General features: G+C 40.0%; 1 protein-coding gene and 1 pseudogene across 2 annotated transcripts in view; one reads left to right on the top strand and one right to left on the bottom strand.

The window, feature by feature from the left end:
• The window catches only part of EEIG2 (EEIG family member 2), a 100492-nt gene that overhangs the window by 44974 nt on the left and 33066 nt on the right, over positions 1-22452 (top strand). For both annotated transcript variants that reach the window (XR_013557460.2, XM_078451602.2), the window contains exons 2-4: positions 4110-4230; positions 14959-14988; positions 20823-20939. Coding sequence is in view for 1 of the 2 variants with exons in the window: in XM_078451602.2 (XP_078307728.1) it covers positions 4110-4230; positions 14959-14988; positions 20823-20939 (268 nt within the window). In the remaining variant the exon portion in view is untranslated. The remainder of the gene's footprint in view (positions 1-4109; positions 4231-14958; positions 14989-20822; positions 20940-22452) is intronic.
• Positions 12520-13783, bottom strand: LOC144617072 (glyceraldehyde-3-phosphate dehydrogenase pseudogene; annotated as a pseudogene).

The following is a 22452-nucleotide window of genomic DNA, read 5'->3' as shown; positions in this document are numbered from 1 at the left end:
GTAAAAAGACACAAAGCAATTACCTTTCCTGTGCCTTTACAGAAGTCATATCAGATAACCTTCAGTTATATCTTATTGGCTTGTAATAAGCACATCTCTAGCTGTAAGAGAAATGGGAAGGTGCAGTCTTTTAAATGGACACATTGCCATTCTAAATAAAATCATGTTTCTGTTTTTAAGGAAGAGAAGAGACTACATATTGAATAAGCAACTGGCAGTCCCTGTCACATATGCACCTGGGCAAACCATTTTACTAGTTTAACTAGTCACACTGATGGACAACCATCCTGTTGGACAAAGGTCAAAGGCCTAAAGCTTTACCTAGAGACTAGAAGTACTAGGTGGAAATTGCCAGTGAGTAGGTAGATATATGAATCCAAGGACTAAAGGCAAAGACTTTAGGTTTGTATGTTCTTAGTATACACATAGTAACTAAGGCCATAAGAGTGAAAAGAAAAGAAAGCTAAGAATGTAGAACCTTAGTGAACATCAATATTTTAAGGAGGCAGAAGTAGAAAGTGAAAAGAAATAATCACAGAAATAGAAAGGGACTAGAGTATTTCAAGAATGTATAAGAGGAGTCAACTACTATGCTAAAAACAAGAGCCAATTAGATTTAGCAACTAGCTGCTCACTAGTAAGTGGTTTCAGTAGAGTTCTGGAGGATAGAGGCCTTCTTAAGGGAGATTGAAAAGTAACTGAGAAATGACGAAATGGAAAATGTCTACACTATAGGCAGTTCTTCAAATTCTAGTTCCAACCCTTTTTAGCTGAGTGACCTTGGACAATCATTTAATTACCCCTTATCCTCATTCTTTTATCTGTAAAATGGACCTTATGGTACCTTCTCATAAGTTGTTTTGAGGATTAAATGACTTAATACATGTGAGGTATTTGCAACAATGCCTGGTGTGTAACAAGCACTCATAAATGTTGTCATTGTTGTCATCATCGTCATTAGTATCATCTTCAAGGAGCTTGGATCTGAAGGGAAAGAGTGGTAGTAAGTAGGTGGGAACAGAGGGTTATGGAGGTGTATTTTTTCCTTTAAGATTCAATGTCACATATTTTATGAAAACATATTCTCCATCTCTGTTCTACACCATAACTTCAGTTATCTGCCCAAATTTATGATGCTCTGCTGTTTTTTAATCTCTCCCCAGACCCACAAGACTTCATGTGGCCTTCCTCTAATCTCTAGATAAACTAGATCTGTATTTCTTGTAAATATTCCCTTCCTGCTTGTTTGTTTTTTAAGACAAACACAGAGTTCACTTGACTTCTTTTATTTATTATTTATTTATTTATTTTGAGAGAGAGAGTGAGCAAGTGTGTGTGGGAGGCAGAAAGAGAGGGAGAGAGACTCCCTCTCAAGCAGACTCCATACTGCCAGCACAGAGTCCAATGTGGGGATCGAACTCACAAACCATGAGATCATGACCTGAGCCAACACCAAGAGTCAGACACTTAACTGACTGAGCCACCCAGGTGCCCTGACTTCCTTTATTTTTATTACTCAGGCTAAAACTGCCCATTTGTGTAACTGATAGCATATACTATTTGGTATGTAAAGTCTGCTGCCTTATAAGGTGTTGTAAACTAGATAAAGATCTAAAGATGTGTTTCTGTAATTAGTATTGTTGAGGAATTATTATTTCATAAACAAATGAAAAGTAGAACATAAACAAAGTTTTAGAGTTTTGCAGTTAGTATTAATGGACTTTTTGTACATATGACATAATTTCTAGAATAACTGTCTGAATAACACTTTAAGATACCTTCAGTTTTGGTTTTTTTAGGCAGTTAGGGGAAAAATAGCTTGCAGTGTTACATACTCTTGTTCTCATTTTCAGATTTTCCAGTACTTGACACTGTGGGTTTTCTTAAGTTTGTTTATTTTGAGAGAGAGAGTGCACTTGTGCACAAGTGGGGGAGGGACAGAGAGAGAGGCAGAGAGAGATGGAGAGAGAGAATCCCAAGCAGGCTCCATACTGTCAACGTGAAGTCTGATGTGGGGCTCCAACTCATGAACTGTGAGATCATGGCCAGAGACAAAATCAAGAGTCAAACACTTAAACAACTGAACCACCCAGGCACTCGATTGACAGTGTTTCTTAATTTGTTGATTTGGTTTTTATTTTAACAAAGTTATAAATGCATATAGTTTAGAGTCTAACTTCTGTGGACATACTGTAGAAAACTGCAATCCCTAATCGTTTACCCATTTCCCACATGGTCTGACAGGGAAAGAGCCAGTGGAATAAACATGCCACCTTCTGTCTCCTGCCCTCTATCCTGGTGTTTGTCCCTTCACTACATTCAGTGACAGAGTGCAAGTGAGCCTGGTTGATGTAGTCCCTAAAGACCAGGATCCTGGGCCACAGAGAAGAGTAGAGTGGATATGGAATGACAAATAGAATATTAAGCACAATAGTTTTGATTTCCATGAGTACTTTTTAGCTCTCTATATACCCTGCTTTATAGCATCCTATTCTTTTATGGTAGATGCAGTTTCTGTCTCTCTGAGACTCTTTTTTCTTCTTCCAGTATAGATTTGGTTGCCTTTTTGCTATTCATTTTGGTCTCAGTTTGTTCATATTAAGAGTCTTTCCTCAAGTGCTTGCTCATATTTAACTATGAGGCAGCAAAAGTTGCTCAGCAGCTTTGTATATGTGGAGAGTGTTCATTGACTCAGGTATTTACTGTAGATTGAGCAGATAGAGCAATTTTGTCACCATCAACATACATCTCATTAGAGCTTTTCTTTGGGGCTGGTTGTAATTCCCCAGAGATTGTTCTTCCTATATCTTATTAAAGAATATATTCTAGGGGTGCCTGGGTGGCTCAGTCGGTTGAGCGCCGACTTCGGCTCAGGTCACGATCTCGCAGTCCGTGAGTTCGAGCCCTGCATCGTGCCCCTGTGCTGACAGCTCAGAGCCCGGAGCCTGTTTCAGATACTGTGTCTCCCTCTCTCTGACCCTCCCCCGTTCATGCTCTGTCTCTCTCTGTCTCAAAAATAAATAAAACGTTAAAGAATATATTCTGAGGAGCCAGGTTAGGGGACAAAGGTTGGAAGTCTCAGCATTCAGTAAGTTATCTTTCATCTTGTGTACCCCCCCACCAACCTCCCACTCAATATGATCATGTTGTGGTGCCATTTTCAATACCTGCCCTCAAGTCAGGTAGTACAGAGATCCCCCTGTTTTACCTCATCAGGAAAATAAATCTGTCTTCTGTAGGAGTCAGGAAGATCTGAGGGTCTCTTTCTAAAACACCTTTCAGTCAGTTCTTCTGCCATTTGTCTCTCCTTCATTCTACTTCATCACAAGCCTAAGATACCTGCTCTTGGCTTCACTATTAACTAGCTTAATGTTCAGCTTTCTTGGATTTGCTAAATCACTATCACTTCCTCATCCCTGGTCGTTTATTTTTGTCTCCTTTCTGATTCTCTTTGTCCTTGCTAAATGATGCCTTAAAAATTAACATAGAATGTTTTGGAGAGGGAACAGAGGTTAATACATGCCCTCAACTTGAAATCTGTAAAAGTTTTTATGTAATTTTTTTTTTTAAGTTAAATACAGGGATTTTTTTTTTTTTAATATTGCCTCTGATTCCTGATATGTTAATGATCTCAGTGACAGGAACAACCAAGTTCCTTGAAGCACAACATATTCCTTTACAGGAGTAAAACTGTAACAGCAGTTTATTTCAGAATAACTATTTGTTTATATTTCTGTCTCTCATACTGTCAACTATAAGCCCTCCAAGGTTAGGAATGTGGTCATTCTCATCTTCATATTTCAAACACCTAGCACATGGCCAGCACACCTAAAATAGGCATGTATTATGTGCTGAATGAATGAGTAGTGAAGTTTCAATTTATATTGATTAAATTGATAAGTAATTTCACTTTTAAGCTTCTGTGGATAATTAAAACTAGAGATTTTCAGATCACATTGTTAAGATTTGTTTTCTTCATGTTTCCAAATACGGTCTTTTACTTTACCACTTCTGCATTACAGACCTGAGTGAAAGAGTGTGTGCGCTTTTTTTAATCTGTCATCAATAGTAATTTCTTGTGTGTTTTTTTTTTTTTTTTGTTCCCTCAGGGAAGTGGTGCAGGCAAACTGTGTTCACTGGAGAAAGAAGTTCTCATTTATGTGCAAAATGAGTGCAAGTGCCACCACAGGCATCCTGGATCCTTGTATCTACAGAGTATCTGTGAGGAAGGTATAAAAATAGCCTATTACGTCTCCCCTTTCAGAAACCATAATTAGTTCCATAGTCAGCTCTACTTTATTCAGCTCTACTTTATTGTTGGAACTGCTCTATGTAATTTCACTTCACACTTGCAGCAGTAATTTAAATTAGTGTGACAAATACGATTTTTAAAATCTGAAGTTATAAATTATTATACAGGAACCTTATCTCACCATCATTATACATTTAAGTGTTAACCCTATTTGAATATTTGCAGGGGGTGGCTATATATATATTTATATTCCCATTCATTGAATTTCTCTTTGTTAGGCATTGTTTTTAGGGACTTTACATATATTATGTCTAAGAATAACCCTGAAAATGGGTGTCATTTTTTTCCACTTTCAGCAAAACTGAGGCTCAAAAAGGCTGTATATTGCCCAAATTCACACAGCTAGTAAATGGCAAACTGAGGACTCAAACACACATCTTTCTAATTCCAAGGCCATGTTTTATTTTTTACATCATTTCCTTTCCACATATTAGGTTGAGACATGTTACAAATAATCTACAAAGATGATAGTCTCAGATGGTTCAACCTAATATATATAAAAACATGTGATCCTACTTTTTTGGGGTGAAAAGAGGGAATCCATTTGTCACCACTACGGGTGAATTAAACTGCTGGCTTTAAAACCTAACCTTTATGGGGCACCTGGGTGGCTCAGTCAGTTAAGCATCCGACTTCGGCTCAGGTCATGACCTCACAGTCTGTGAGTTTGAGCCCTGCGTCAGGCTCTGTGCTGACAGCTCAGAGCCTGGAACCTGCTTCAGATTCTGTGTCTTCCTCTTTTTCTCTGCCCCTCCCCTGTTTGCGCGCGAGCGCTCTCTCTCTCTTTTTCAAAAATAAGTAAACATTAAAAAATAATAATAACCTTTATGTTCCACTTTATATAAATTGTTTAAATTACCAAAATAATACATATACATGTTCAAAAATTAGAGAAGGCCTTGGAATGAAAAGCAAGAGTCCCTTGCCTTGTTCTTTTCCACCCCAGTCTTGTGTTCTCCTTTATCAAATAAAAAGTTGTACTTTTAACCTTATTCTGCTTTTTGAATGAACTGATAGCACTATGTTTTGTGTGGCTATGTTTTAAATTCTTATATTGCTTAATCTACTCATTTATGATAGAACAAAAATACATGTATACATTTGTAGATTTTAAGCCTTTACTGAAAACAGATCTCTAAACAGTCTGACTTGGAGCACAATAATTGCACAGAGGCTTCCCTAAAGGAAGTATAGTTCAGTGACAGGATGTGTGTCATCATAGTGATCTGGGTTTGAATCCCAGATATGCCACTTACTCACTGTGAGACCTTAGGCAGTTTTCCTGACTTAGTAAAAATCAGTTTCCTCATCCAAATTAAGGGTATAATTTCTTTGTCTAGAAGTTACAGGGGTTAACCAAGATGTAATTAAGCATCCTACCATCTTCTCTTTCTACTTTAATTATTGCTGTGGCTCTTATATTGAAACCTTTACTAAATGGGTTCTAGTCATGATTTTTGAAAGGTGACCAGTTAATCTTTCAATTTTAATAAAAAGAAAACATATAACCAGTTTAGAGTAAAGCATAACTGCTAATTAAAAACAGTGTCTATTACCAAAACACTTTTTTTTTTTTTTTTTTTTTTTTGGTAATTTGAGGTAAAACTTGTTATCTGAAATCAGTTCCTCAGACTATGATGGTTTGGTGTAGGGGTGCCTGAGTGGCTCAGTCAGTTAAGTGTCTGACTCTTGATTTCAGCTCAGGTCATGATCTCACCACTCGTGGGTTCAAGCAGGGTGTTGGGCTCTGCGCTGAGCATGAAGCCTGCTTGGGGTTCTGTCTCTTCCTCTTTCTCTGCCCCTCTTCCACTGGCATGCACTCGCTCTCAAATATTTTTTTAATGATGTTTAGTGTATCACGGTACGTATGTTAAGCTGCTGAAGCAGAAAGCCAACTACACAATAACTTAGACAAGATAGAAATGTATGTCTGTCTTGGGTAATAGCCAAGGGGTCCAGGACTACTAGAGTAGCTCTGCCATCTTCACCACATGGTGCCCATTTTTAGATCCAAGGGAATCACTCCAGTCTCGTTGTCTTTCATCCAGTGAAAAAAAGAGAAGAAGCCACATGAGAATTAAAGTAAGAACCCATAAAGAAAAATTAGTAAACTCATCTATATGAACATTTTCTGCATTGCAAAAAATACCTTAAGGGGGGAAAAAAAAAAACTTAGGGGTGTCTGGGTGGCTCAGTCAGTTGAGTATCCGACTTTGGCTCAGGTCATGATCCTGCTGTTTGTGGGTTAGAGCCCCATGTTGGGCTCTGTGCTGACAGCTCAGAGCCTGGAGCCTGCTTCCGATTCTGTGTCTCCTGGGGCGCCTGGGTGGCTCAGTCAGTTGAGCTACTGTGGCTCAGGTCATGATCTAACGGTTTGTGAGTTCGAGCCCCGCATCGAGCTCTGTGCTGACAGCTCAGAGCCTGGAGCCTGCTTCTGATTCTGTGTCTCCCTCTCTCTCTCTGCCCCTCTCCCACTCATGCTGTGCCTCTCTCTGTCTCAGAAATAAATAAACATTAAAAAATTTTTTTAAAAATATTCTGTGTCTCCTTCTCTCTCTGACCCACCCCCACTCACACTCTGTCTCTCTCCTTCAAAAATAAATAAACATTAAAAAAAATACATACATACATACATACTTAAGTAGGGGGCGCCTGGATGGTTCAGTCAGTTAAGTGTCCAACTTTTAGTTTTGGCTCAGGTCATGATCTCACAGTTCGTGGGATCAAGCCCCTAGCCAGGCTCCATGCTGGCAATACAAGGCCTGCCTGGGATTCTGTCTCTCCCTCTCTCTCTGCCCCTCCCCTGCTCATGTGCTCTCTTTCCCTCTCTCTCTCTCAAATAAGTAAACATTTTAAAAATACCTTAAGCAAAGTCATAAATTAGGGGAAAACGTCCAAACCATGTCAGAGGACTAATTTCCTTGGTATGGAAAGAGTTCCTTCAAATAAATCAAAAATAAAAGATCAATAATCCTTTAGAAAAACAGGCAAGAGGAGGAAAATATATTTCACAAAAAAGGAAAATATAAATAGCTTTCAAACATATAAAAAATTAATCTCACTCATATAGTAAAGCTACAAATAAAGCATCCTTTTTTACCTATAAATTTAACAACAACCCAAAAGGTTGATAATGCTCTCTGCTGCCTAGGACACAGGGAAACCATCCATCACCTGTCAACAAATATGTGAGTTCCTACAAAGTGTCAGGTACTATTCTAGGCACTTAAAGGACCGTAGTGAACTGGAATGAGTTCCTGCCCTCAAGGACTCTATTTTCTGGTTGGAGCTGGGGGGAAGAGTGGTAGGAAAGACAGAGTAAACATGTAACCAAATAAGATTGTTTGAGATGGTGATAAGTGTTGTATATAAAATACAATAAGAGGGGCGCCTGGGTGGCTCAGTCGGTTAGGCGGCCGACTTCGGCTCAGGTCATGATCTCACGGTCCGTGAGTTTGAGCCCCGCGTCAGGCTCTGTGCTGACAGCTCAGAGCCTGGAGCCTGTTTCGGATTCTGTGTCTCCCTCTCTCTGACCCTCCCCCGTTCATGCTCTGTCTCTCTCTGTCTCAAAAATAAATAAACATTAAAAAAACATTTAAAAAAAAATACAATAAGATAATAGAGAATAACTCAGAGAAGATCATTTTAGAAAATTAGGCGAAGGGTCAGCAGACTTTTCTGAAAGGTAACATTTGAAGAGGAGGCACCTTTGTAAAGATTTAGGGAAAGACCATTCTAAAGGAGTAGGACCTGGGGGGCGCTGGGTAGCTCAGTCAGTTAAGCATCCAACTCTTAATTTCAGCTCAGGTCACGAGCCCATGGTTCATGGGATCAAACCCAGCGTTGGGCTCTGTGCTGAGAGCATGGAGTCTGCTTTGGATTCTCTCTCTCTCTCTCTCTCTCTCTCTGCCCATCCCTTGCTCATGCTCTCTCTCTCTCTCTCTCAAAATAAATAAACATGTTTTTTAAAAAATAGAGGAGTAGAGCCTTGTATTAGTCAAGGTTCTCCAGAGAAACAGAATCAATAGAGTCAAGATATAGGTATATAGATAAAGATTTATTATAAGGAATTGGCTTACACAGTTATGGAGGCTGAGAACTCCCACAATATGCCATCTGCAAGCTGGAGACCCTAGAATGTTGGTGGCATGGTTCCAGTCTGAGTCCAAAGCCCTCAGAACCATGGAACCAGTGGTGTGAGTTCAAGTCAAAGCCTGAGAACCAGGAGTGCTAATGGTGTTAAGTCCTAGTCTGAGGGCAGGAGAAGACCAGTGTCCCAATTCAGACAGGTAGAGAGAGAGAGAAAGACTATAACCTTCCTCTTCCTCTTTCTTCTATTCAAGCCCTCAACAGATTGGATGGTGCCCACCCACACTAAGGAAAGCAGATTGCTTTCTTCAGTTGGCTGATTAAAATGTTAATCTCATCCAGAAACACTCATAGACATAGCCAGAAATAGTGTTTAACCATATATCTGGGCACCCCATGACCCAGCAAGTTGGCACATGAAAGTAACCATCCCATACCTTCAAGTAAAGAGGCCCTGTGTTAGTTTCCTAGAGCTGCTATATCAAAATACCACAAATTGGGTACCTTAAAACAACACAGATGTACCGTCTCATAGTTCTGGAGGTCAGAAGTGAAAATCAGTAGGGCCTTGCTCTAAAGCTTCCAGAAAAGAAACTGTTCCATGTCTTTCTCCTACCTTTTGGTAGCCTCAGGCATTCCTTGGCTTGTAGATGCATCACTCCAGTTACGTGGCTGCTTTCTCCCTTTGTGTCTCCACATCATCTTTCCTCTGTACCTATATCTACATTCAAATCTCTCTTTTTTTTTTTTTTTTTTTATAAGGGCACCAGTCTTATTGGATTAGGACCTCATTCTAACCAGATTACACAGAATACTGTGTATTTCCAAATAATATCACATTCCAAGGTATTGAGGGTTAGAACTTCAAAATATTTTAGGGGTTTGGGGGAGAAACGCACAATGCGATCTGTAACAGGCCCTAAGATTATAATAAGGCTGGAGACTTATGGTTCTGAAATTAATGGACCAGCTTATTAAAGACCTCCTGTCCCTCTGAGAACAACCAGAAAAACGAGGCAGAATGTAAAAAACAGCTTCTTGAAGGTATCAGAAGCTGCCATGGCAGTAATGCCTTAAGAAGCTTAGAATCATAGACAAGGGAAGTATAAAGAGATGAGCCTGACATTTGGCATTGCTTTTTCCCTCAGAGCATTTAAGTTGTAAGCAGTGGTTAATAAGCTGAGCTGAAAGCAGCGATCTAGAGGCTAAGAAGCTAGCTGAGATCACAGCAATTTTACAGGACTAAAGGCACAAAAACTGGAGTCCAGGACCCATCATCATGAAGGGCCTTGGTAAATACCCTGAGCTTTTCATTGGGATTCTCTGTGAGTTTCAACCTAGAAGCTGTGTAGTGGATATAGATCAGCCTGTAAAAAGAATGAAACTCAGCTTCTAATCATCTTAATCCCTGTTTGGATGAAGGTGATCTGCCTTATAAGAACTTGCCAGAAGCAAATGTGTATCTTCTCTGAAGGAAAATAACATTACTCCAAACCTCACATTACTTCTTCAAGTGATCATGCACAAAACTTATCAAGCATACCAAGAGATGTGATTGCATGACCCAAATCAAAAGGAAAATAGATAATAAAAACAGATTAAAATTTAAATAAACAGATCCATGGAAGATACAGGTCTTGGGAGGATCAGAGACAAACTTTTACAGTAACTATGATAAGTGAATGATATGGGGAATTTTATTAGAGAACTAGAAACCATAAAGAAGCAAATTGAATTCTAGAACTGAAAAATAACTAAAATTTAAAGCTAAATAGATGAAAATAAATCTCAACAGATGGATTTAACAGCAGGTTTATCAGAAGTGAAAAGAGGTTTGGTAAAACTGGAAAATAAGACAAAAGAAGATATATAGACAAAATCACAGAGCAAAAAAAGAGTAGAAAATACAGAAAAGAATATGAGACATGGGAAATAGTATAAATGTCTAATATATATATAATTGGAGCCCTAGAAAGAGAGGAAAGAAGTTGTGGTGGAGAATCTTCTAAAACTGATGAAAAATATCAGGCCACAGATTCAAAAGTACTGTGAACCCCATTTAGGATAAACAACAAATCTGGGCATGTTTAAATGTCAGAAGACCAGCCAGGCTGGAAGATGGTAACACGGAGAGGGAAAGCTCTTGTCAGTGAGGTTGGAGGCAGTAGATTAGGTAATGAGTTTGGATTTTATTCTAATTATAACTGGAATCCATTTGAGGATTTTAGTAAGGAGAGATATATGATCTTCTAAGATGACTTTTCTGTTGTGTGGAGGATGCATTGCAGATAGACCACACAGGTAGTGGGGATGGTTCAGGTGAGCAGTGCTTGCATTGGTATGGCATTATTGGTATGGCATACCATACAGAGATGGTATGATTCAGGATGGATTCTGCAAGGTAGACCCCTCCACTAATGGATTGGATGTGGTAAATGAGGGGGAAAGAATTGAGGATAACTTAGACCTTTGCCTGAGCATATAGATAGGTAATTGTGCTATTTATTAAAATGGTAAAGGCTCACAGTGAAATAATTTGGGGGACCAATAAGCAGAGATCAGCAGGCCTGTTTTGGCCGTGTTAAATTGGAGGTGTCTATGAGATTCCAAGCAAGGATGTCCAGTACTCATTTAAAGATACTGGTCTGGGTACCTAGGTGGCTCAGTCGGTTGAGTGTCCAACTCTTGATTTCAGCTCAGGTCATGATTTCATCATTCATGGGATTGAGCCCTGCATCAGGCTCTGTGCTGACAGCATGGAACCTGCTTGGTATTCTCTCCACCCCTCCCTCTCTGCCCCTTCCTAGTTCATGCATGCTTACTTGCTCTCTCAAAATAAATAAACTTTAAAAAATAAAAAATTGAAGATACTGATCTGGTACTCAGGAGAAGTCAGAATAAAGACAGAGACATGAGAGCTACCAGCATACAGTTTTTATTTAAAGCAACAGACCTGAATGGGCTCACCCAGGGGGATAATATAGACAGAAGACAAGAGACCCTGAACCAAATCCTAGATCAGTCTAACACTCAGAGGAAGTATAAATTACTGTTAGCAGAAGAGGAGCAAGAATTCCTATATATCACATATTACATCCTTTTGGCCAGATCTTAATCATACTGCCACAGCACAAAAGGAAGGTAGAAAATGTTGTCATTACTTTATTTTGGGTAACCAGACACCCATCTAAAAATGCAGGTTTCTATTACTTTGGAGAGCAGGGAAATGGATAATTGGAGTACAACTAGCATTTTTTCTACAGAGGTTAAAACAGGAGTAGGTCCAGCAAAGGAGAGTGAGAAGAAGGAGCCATTGAGGTAGAAGTAAAACCAGGCCATTGCAACACCGCAGAAGGTTAGAGAAAAAAATGACGTAGGAAAGGAAGTGGAGAGGCCCATCTTGTCAGATGCTGTTGAGGGGTTAAGTAAGATGAAGACAGAGACTTTGGCTTTTACAAAAATGAGTATCATTGATAACATTAAGAGCAATTGCAGAAGGAAGATGAGGACAAAAACATATTTGAAATAGACTGAATTTAAGTGGGATACAGCAAATTGAGAAGTCTTGAGGAGTTTGGCTGTAGAGGGGAGCAAAGAATTAGCTAGAAGAGACAGGGATCATCTAGGTAAAGTTTTATTTAGTGCAAGGTGCTATTAAGGGATATCACAATAACCTAAGAAAGAAGAATAATTTGATAATTCATAATAGGGGTAGATTTAGGGGAATGGCCATGCCTGACATCAATGGGACAGGAAAGGGGAAGGGCAGCAAATATTCATGATAATAGAGTTTACCATAGATTGCTTCTCATATTATTTAAATTCACCACTTTTGCGGGGGTGCTGAATATGGTATACTTTAAAAAAAATTTTTTTTTTAATTTATTCATTTTTTGAGAGACAGAGCATGAGCAATGGAGGGGCAGAGAGAGAGGAAGACACAGAATCCGAAGCAGGCTCCAAGGCTCTGAGCTGTCAGCACAGAGCCCAACGCGAGGCTCAGTCTCACAAACTGTGAGATCCTGACCTGAGCCAAAGGCAGATGCTTAACCATCTAACCATCTGCTGGTTCAGGGGGCTCTTAACTCCTTGAAGGCCATAAGGTCCACCACCCAGTTGCTGTAGCCAAATTCATTTGCCATACCAGGAAATGAGCTTGAAAGACTGGTCATTGAGAGCAATGCCAGCCCCAGCATTAAAGGTGGAAGAGTGGGGTGTCACTGTTAAAGTCACAGGAGACAACCTGGTCCTCAGTGTAGCCCAAGATGCCTTTGAGGGGGCCCTCTGATGCCTGCTTCACCACCTCCTTGATTCATCATATTTGGTAGCTTTCTCCAGATGGCAGGTCAGATCCACAGCTGACATGTTAGGAGTGGGGATACAGAAGGCCATGCAAGTGAGCTTCCCATTCAGTTCAGAGGTGACCTTTCCTACAGCTTTGGCAGTGCCAGTAGAAGAACAGATGATGTTATGGGCAGCCTTTTGGCCACCACACCACAGCTTTTAAGGGGGACTGTCCATGGTCTTCTGGGTGGCAGTGATGGCACAGAATCATGAGTGGCCATCCGTGATGCCAAAGTTGTCAAGGATGACCTTAGCCAGAGAGGCCAAGCAGTTAGTGGTCCAGGACTCACTGCTGACAATCCTGAGGGAGTTGTCATACTTCTCACGGTTCATGCCCATCACAAACATATGGGCATCTGCAGAAGGGGCAGAGATGATGACCCTTTTGGCCCCACCCTTCAAGTGAGCCCCAGCCTTCTCCATGGTGATTAAGACCCCAGAAGACTCCACAACATACCTACCACCAGCATCAACCCATTTGTTGGTGGTGGGATCTCACTCCTGGAAGATGGAGATGGGCTTTCCGTTGATGAAAAGTTTCCTGTTCTCAGATTTGACTGTGCCATTGAATGTGCCATGGGTGGACTCATAATGGAACATGTAGATCATGTAATTGAGGTCAGTGAAGGGGTCATTGATGGTGACAATATCCACTTTGCTGGAGTTAAAGGCAGCCCTGATATCCAGGTGCCCAGTATGGCTAAATCTGTTTCCTCTGACCTTCACCATCGTGTCTCAGGGACGCGGCTGGTACTGCACCAAAAGACGCAGCTGTCCATTGAAAGGGGAGGAGCAGAGAACCTAAATTTACCACCTCAAGGATGGAAATGGTATAAAAAAGAATGAAATCTTGCTATTCAGAACAACGTGGGTGGACCTAAAGGGTATTGTTATGCTAAGTGAAATGTCAGAGAAAGACAAATACCATATGATTTCATTTATAGGTGGAATCTAAAACACAAAACAAATGATCAAAACCCAGAAACAGACTCATAAGTACAGAGAACAAACTCCTGCTTGCCAAAGGGAGGGGTATGAAGGGATGGCAGAAATCAGTGGTTAAGAAGTACAAACTTCCAATTATAAAATAAGTCACAGACATGAAAAGTACAGCATAAGGGAATATAGTTACTAATATTATAATAGTGCTGTATGGTGACAGATGGTGATGACACTTACCATTGTGAGCATTGTGTGATGTTTAGAATTGTCAAGTCACTGTGTTGTGTGCCTAAAACTAATATAATGTTGTATGTCAACTATACTTCAATAATAAAAAGATGGAAATGGTATATAATGCATTATATCTCATTTATGCAAGAAAGATGAGATAACTCCATTCAACAAACACATTTTTAAAAGTAGGTCGGGAGAGGAGAGTTTGACCCTCGTATATCGAGGGTCATTACATGACCCTCATGTAATGGCAAACACGATACAACAGAGTATAAGGGCTTTGTTCTAAGTGTTTTACATTTAATTCACACATATGCGTGGTGTCCTAAATCCAGAGATTTGGCAAATTAGTGTAGTTATAGATTTCAAATTGAAATTAAAATGTTAAGGTATCTATATATTAGGTTTTTGTTACTTTCCACTTTTGCCAGTCTTGGTCACATTAGTTAAGAGGGCTTCTATACTAACATGGAACAATATTTATGTTATGGGAGGTGTGTGTGTGTGTGTGTGTGTGTGTGTGTGTGTGTGTATAAGGTCTAGAGCAGTGTGTGTAGTATGGTATATTTGAATAAAAGGGGAATACATAACATCTTTTGGACTGTTCCTAAAAATTGGTAATAATGGTTATCTCTGGGGTGGGGGCTTCAACTCTTATGAAAATCTACAGTGTTACTAATGTGCTTACCAAGTAATTTTTTTGATAACTAATTTCACTTTTCTTTGGTGATTCAATTTCTTACAGTGTGTCTATGACACTTTAGTGGTTTCTTCTTCAGGGTAGATTAAATATTAGTTTGTCTTCTTACCATTTGTCTCTTTCAGATTTAAGTTAAATTCTAAAATAAAATTCTGGTAATTTGGGGGGTGGGGTGGGATGGTCATCCAAATAGTTGAATTCAAGGTCATCAGAAATTTACTATCAATATTTTCCAGCATGTAAATATGTAAATATCCACTTCAGGATTATTTGACATATATTTAATTTTATATCTTTAATCATATGATATCCTTACAGTGTTTTTTATCTTTGACAGGAATTAAAGGGTGGAAAAGCTTATGCAAAGGTAAGTGGATGTTTTTTAACTCTTTTAGAACTTATAATATGACTCTTGCTGTTTATAAGCTTAAAAATCAAATGGTTTGCTCTTCTTTTTTTAATGTGTATTTTCACAGAGCATGCACACACGAGCAGAGTAGGGGCAGAGAGAGAGAGGGAAAGAGAGAATCCCAAGCAGGCTCCACACTCAACACACAGCCCAACATGGGGCCCAATCTCATGACCACGAGATCACAACTGCAAGATCATGACCTGAGCCACTACCAAGAGTTAGACATTTAACCGACTGAGTCACCCAGGTGCCCCTCAAATGGTTTTCTCTTCTTATTGCTGTTCAAGTTGGCTGTTTTTAAATATAGATTTCAAATTGAAATAAAAATTGGAGGCGCACCTGGATTGCTCAGTTGGTTGAACATCTGACTCTTGATTTCAGTTCAGGTCATGATCCCAGGTTTGTGGGACTGAGACCCACGCTCAGTGTGGAGCCTGCTTGGGATTCACTCTCCATCTGCCCCTCTCCCCAGCTCATGATCTCTCAGATAGATAGATAGATAGATAGATAAATAAATAAATAAATAAATAAATAAATAAATAAATAAAATAAAGCAACTTGGAGATTGAACAATTGGACCCAACAATAAATTATAGACATACTCTTTCTAAATGCTGATTATAGGATGTTATTCTTACATTTCAGCTTCCCTACTAGAAGATGATCTCTGGTTTCCATTAAGCAATAGGATCTATTAATTCAGTCTGTCCTGGAAAGTATTCCCAATCCCACCTCCCCCACCTCCAGGGTTTTAGGACCTCTCCTCTGTGCTCTCTTAGCACTCTATATACATGTTCACTAATCTCCTTTATACTTTCACTAGCTAAATGGAATTACTAATGAGTGTGCTCACCTCTTTGCTGAAGAGAAGGAGTTAGTAATTAGTAATACTACCAGAAACCCACACACTCCTCTTTTATTTTCAGTCTCTGATGGTATCTCCATCAGTTCAGTCATCAGAGCCAAGGATGGGGCACTAGCTTCAGCCATCAAATCTGCCTAACTCCTTAAAACTCCTTGGTTGCAGTGTCAGGATGCTCTTTGCTATAAGCACCAGAATACCCTTCTCACCTAGAGATTTGAATGTCACAAAACAAGTAGGTATGAAATAGAGTTGAGATATGAGATAGAGCTGCTTCAGGATTAGTTAATCCACTAAGTGAAGAACATCATCAAGAACCCATGTTACTTTTCTCTTTTCATTCTTCCATTCTCTGTGTGATGACTTTGTCCTTGGCTAGCTGTTCTCATGGTCACCAGGTAGCTCGAGTTTTAGTTCACACGTTCACATATGACAAAATCCAGCTGTTTCTCTATGTATGGCTTTGAGTGAGAAAACTTTTCCTAGTTGGACCTCAGAGAATTTTCCCCATAGCTTTCATTAGCCACAACTAGATGATATCCCCACTCCTAAACCAGTCATGGACAATAGGAATGGATTGCCATGGCTAGCTTGTGATTAGTCTCACAGTTTAACAATGAGCTAGGGATTGGGTTACTTTTCTTTTGCACATAGATGAGCTAAGAGTGGACACTTGAATAAAGTCAGTGTTCTGCTAACAAGGAATATCAGAACATTGAATAATGGTGGGTAAGCAAAAAAAAAGGATCTGCTGTGATTGACAAATCCTGTGACTTCCCCCTTCTAATTTAAAAACCATCCCTTTTTTCCACTCCCAAGGCCAGTGCCTTAGGTTATACCTTCATTATTTCTTATTTAAAACCTGCACTGGCCTCCTATCTTTTGTTCTCTGCCTCTGATGTTTCCCTCTATCCATCCTCTACATTACTGCCAGAGTGATCATTCTGAAATTCAAACACAATCATCCTCACCCTTTTAATTCTTCAACAGCTATCTATTGCCTGGAAGGGAAAACGAAATGAAAAGTCTTCAACGCAACATTTAGATCCATCTTGGTTTACAAATCATCTGTCTGTACATGCATATACTCACTCCTTTTTTAAAAAATTATTTTCCAGAGTTTCTTTTTTTTAAGTTTATTTATTTTGAGAGAGAGAGAGAGAGAGAGAGAGAGAGAGAGAGAGAGAGAGGGTATGTGGGTGTGAGCAGGGAAGGGGGAGGGGCAGAGAGAAAGAAAGAATCCCAAGCAGGCTCCATGCCATCAGCACAGAGCCTGACACTGGGTTCAATCCCATGAACCTGGGATCATGACCTGAGCCAAGATCAAGAGTCAGACACTTATCCAACTGAGCCACTAAGGTGCCCCACTCACTCACTTATTCTTATGCTTCAGACATACTGCGCTCAGAAAATTCCTGGAGTGTGCCATGCTCTTTTAGCCTCTTTGCCTTGTGACTTGATGTTTTCCCTGCCATGTATGTGCTTCCCCCTTCCCTTGTCCTGTCACCTCTTAGAACATTAAACACTCAGTTTAGTTGTCCTTTCCCCTGAGAAATTCTCTTTTCCTTTCTGTCTTGTAATTGTGCCTTCCTCTGTCACAGCACTTACACTTTTTTTTTTTAATGTTTATTTATTTTTGAGACAGAGACAGAGCATGAACGGGGGAGGGTCAGAGAGAGGGAGACACAGAATCTGAAACAGGCTCCAGGCTCTGAGCTATCAGCACAGAGCCCGACGCGGGGCTCGAACTCACGGACTGCGAGATCATGACCTGAGCCGAAGTCGGCCGCTTAACCGACTGAGCCACCCAGGCGCCCCAGCACTTACACTTTTTATAAGAATTTTTTTTCTTTCTTTCTTCCCTCACTAAACCATGAGCTCCTTGAGGATAGGAATGATTTACATTCCTGATGCCTAGTGTTACCTGAAATGTAGATGCTCAAAATTGTTTGCCAAATGAAGTAATATCTACCACAGATATAGCTAGTGTCTGTGTACACTTGCCATTTTAATGAGACAGTTATCTCAGTGAAGCCAGAGACAATCCTAAGGAAATGTGGACTATCTTGTGCCTCACTAGAATGTAAGCTCTTTCAAGACAGTCCTTATCTGTCCTGTTCATCACTGTTTTGTGGGGTCCCCAACAGGGCCTAGCACATAAAAGGTGCTCAGTAAGTGTTGACCTGCAGCCTAAAACATCACGTTGACATACCCCACCTTTTAATATGCTTTCTTAGTGATGACAGACCAGATACCTTTTTTTTTTACTTGAATTATGCATAGTGACACTATAATACCAGCATTCTAATAGTGGATAGTGGGCCAGTGGGCTGGTATTTGTTCAACAGATATGTATTAACTCCTACCATATGGCAGGCATTGTTCTTGACACTATTCTGAGTACTGTGGACATAGCAGTAAACAAAACAGACCCAAATTCCTGCCTTTATGGAGCTTATATTCTCATGGAAGGTTGGAGGGAATGGACAGTAAACAAAATAAATATGAAATATGTATGTATGTGATATGGTAACAACTACTAAAGAGAAGAACAAGGCAGGTAAGGGGTAAAGAGAGACAACTACAGGGTTAGAGAAGGAGGAAGGAGCCAAGGCATTTAGAATGGTCATGGAAAGCCCCTTGGATGACATTTGAACGTAGACCTGAACGGAGTGAGGAAGAAAGCTACAAGATCTAAGAATGTTTCAGGCAAAAGAACAGTTAGTGTTAAAGGCCTTGAGGTGGACTTGGCATTTGCAAGTAAAAGGACATTGTGTCCAGAAGAAATAAGAAATAATAAATAAATAAGATAAATATAAATAAATAAGAAAGCGGGGAAGTGAAGCTGACAAGGTAGTGGCCAAGGATGAAGGGACCAGAGACAGTCAACATAGATGACTCTTTCAAGGAGCTTTGCTATAAAAGGGAGCAGAAAAATAGTCCAACAGACTGGACAGAGATGTGAGATGAGGTTTTCTTTTGTTCATTCAGATGGCAAAAACTCCAGCGGGTCCACATGGTGGAATGGGAATGATTCAGTAGAGAAGGGAAACTTGAGAATGCAGAAGAGAGGGAGGAATTCCTGAAGCAGTGAACTTGAGTAGGCCAGAGGACAGTGGGTGGCCTCAGATCGGAACACAGCCAGTTCACTTATAATAAGCAGGCCTAGCTGCAGGCAGGTGAGTAGATGTGGCTAGCAGTAAGAGCTTGTGGAAGTTAAGCGCTCTTTTGATTGCTTTTATCTTCTGAGTGAATTAAAAAGCAAGGCATCACCAGAGAGTTTGGATGGAAAGGAGGTGCTGGAGGTTTAAAGAAAAAGGATAATGTATGAAATAGAGCCTTTGGATAATGTGCAATCAAATAGCCACGTGAATCTTCACATGCTCATTTGGATGTGGCTTTGCCCTGGATGCATCCAGGCTATTCTTCTGAACCCCTAAAAGGTATTAAGGCCAGAGTAGCCATGTGAAAATTAAGTAGATGTCACCTGTGGCCTGATGTGTTCTGACTTACTGCGTTGGGAAATTGTGGCCCTTTAATTGGTCTCAAAGTTCTTACTCTTCATTCTTTTTGTACCAGTTAAAAGCTACTAGGGGCACCTGGGTGGCTCAGTCGGCTAAGCGTCCAACTCTGGCTCAGGTCATGATCTCACAGTTCATGGGTTCGAGCCCCTTATTGGGCTCTGTGCTCACAGCTCAGAACCTGGAGCCTGCTTCGAATTCTGGGTCTCTCTCTCTCTCTCTCTCTCTCTCTCTCTCTCTCTCTCTGCCCCTTCTCAGTTCATACTCTGTCTCTTTGTCTCACTCTCAAAAATAAATAAACATTTTAAAAAATTAGTAAAAGCTACTAAATTAATGCTCCAGCCTGTAGTTAAAATCTTCATCTTGAATGCCATTCATATGTGTCCAGTATGTGTTTTTAAATCTTAAAACAGGCAGCTTAAAATCATAGCAGTGTTTGAAATGGCTAATACTCTTCATTAGGTATTCAGGGAGATGTGCTTAACTACAAATTCAAAACATTTTTTGTTGTTTTTAATAAAAGATTCCATATACATTTAGTCATGTAGAACAGACTTAGTTTGTAAAAAAAAAAAAAGGGGGGGGTGGGGCATATTTCTTTACTGCTTGGAGACGGGAAATAGAAGTTGAACAACATCAGAGGGAAGAGTGCAGGACAATCATTGGTAACTTCAGAAAATGGAGAAGAACCTGGGTCATAATGAGAGGGAGGAACAGCTTTCAGCTGAACTTCTGGATAGCAGCATAGAGCGTTGTTGTGGGGTGCAGCTTTGGGGAAGGGGAAAAGAAAGGTAAAGAGAGATCAGCAAGGCAAATGTGAAAGGTGGTGAAGGAGAAGGGGCCAAAGAAAATGTCTGATACATTTAAATCATTCTACTTCTTGCATTTAAAGTAAGAATTTAATAACCTGCCACTATCTTCAGTCACCAGTGGTTAACTGGGAAAGGAGCCAGAACCAGAATGGGGAAAAGAAAGTCTGGTCAGTTTTCTATATGAATATGCAGGTGATCATGCATGACTGGTCGGCTGCCGTTTCCCACAGTGTTGGATGAGTACTGCTGCTACTTGGAATGATTTTAATTGTTTGATAAACATTATTTTTACTTCAACAGTTATATATTTCAGTGTGTACAGGAAAAAATATATATTTAGTGCATCAAGTCTGTGATTTCAGAGATCATATTGCTTAAGAGTAGAAAAGCTGATATATTTTAACAAAAAGGTGAGCCAATCTTAAGATACACATTAAGCAAATAATGGGGCAGATATTGTTAAGATGGCCACACTTGCAAATGACCGTTGTTTGAGAAAACTTGTCTAGAGCATGGGTTGAATGTTTATTTTAAGGAGAATATGATAGAAGCCTAGTAGATATTCTATTAATATAATTCCCTTTCTTTTCATAGCTGGGCTTTGCAGATCTAAACCTGGCAGAGTTTGCTGGATCAGGAAATACCACTCGTCGCTGTTTACTGGAAGGCTATGATACCAAAAATACAAGACAGGATAATTCCATTCTTAAAGTAAGCATGTTTTGAGATTTACATGTCAACAAATGAGAATCTCTGCCTTTGAATAAGCATAGGTATACACAGTCAAGGGCAAGATGGGAATCAGTACTGAGATCATAAGCTGACCACACCACACTGAAATATTCACCTTCAAGGGAAAAAGGCTACCCATATCACAGAAGCAGCAAAAAGTAACAGATGTTCACCTTCATGATCCTAAGGTGTTTCTGAGGCTGTGAACATTCAGGGAATAGTACATACAACTGCTACAGCATCAGGCTCATTGACAGTAAGGAGCATGATGAATGAATGCCTTAAAACATGTATCACTCCCGAAAAGTGACTTCCCAAGCAGCTATGGTGGGCACATAGAAGTCACTGGGTTCTCTGGTAACTAGTAAAGTGACAGGTGGAACTCACTTTGGGCATCTGCGATATTGTTTCCAAGTAGCATCAGCAGCCCCATAGTGTGGTGGCCACAGAGAACACATACGGTTGGTGGGAGTATTAAATGAGACCAGTGCAGAATATGTTTGTAAAATGTCTTGTACCTAGTAAGCCTCACCAGACAGACCTTTTGCTGTATTTTAGTTAGTTTACCCCTTGATGGTAAGTTATCTAATGATAAGAAAGGAAAATAATTCCTAATAAAAACTGTATGGTCAGAAGTTAGTGGAGCAAAGAATTACCCTATACCTACACTTTTCAAACTTTGTTTTCAATAAATATAACTGAAAAAAATTTCAAAGCACTTGCATATACCTGTGTAAGATAAACAGTGTTCTTCAGATGGGGATAGATTCTCTCCATTTTACAGATGAAGAAGCTGAGACTCAGAAGGTTAACTGTCTCACTAAAGTCATCAGTCATCAGTAGCAGAGCAGAGACCAGAATGCATCTCTACCATTATGTAGTCAGTGGTCTTTTCATGTTGCCATGCTGCCTAAGCATCAGACTCCAAAGAAACAGGCTGCCCTATTCCTTCTTAGACTGATCCCAAACAAGCTGAACAAGCCGCTAAGTTTCTTCGTATTTGCAGTGTAAGAAGAAAGATAATCCTTCTCTGAATAGTGTTTTCATTAGGAATTGAAATGACTTTCTTTTTTTTCTTTATTTTTTTTTTAAGAAAGAGATAGAAGGCACGTGTACACGCATGCACTCAGGGGAGGAGCAGAGGAAAAGAGAGAATCTTTTTTTTTTTTTTTAATGTTTATTTATCTAGAGAGGGAGAGAGAGAGCATGAGCACGGGAAGGGCAGAGAGAGGGAGAGAGAGAATCCCAAGCAGACTCCACACTTTCAGCACAGAGCCTGAAGCAAGACTTGATCTCACAAATCATGAGATCATGACCGAAGCCAAAATCAAGAGTCAGGCTCTTAAGCTACTGAGCCACCCAGGCACCCCAAGAGAGAGAATCTTAAGCAGGCTCCACACCCAGTGTGGAGCCCAACATGGGGTTTGATCTCACGAACTGAACCGTGAGATCATGACCTGAGCCAAAATCGAGTCCCACACTTAACCGATTG

Source organism: Panthera onca, chromosome C1 (genome assembly GCF_046562875.1).
Source record: "Panthera onca isolate mPanOnc1 chromosome C1, mPanOnc1 haplotype 2, whole genome shotgun sequence".
NCBI classification, from domain to species: domain Eukaryota; kingdom Metazoa; phylum Chordata; class Mammalia; order Carnivora; family Felidae; genus Panthera; species Panthera onca.
This window is presented reverse-complemented; position numbering and strand designations above follow the sequence as displayed.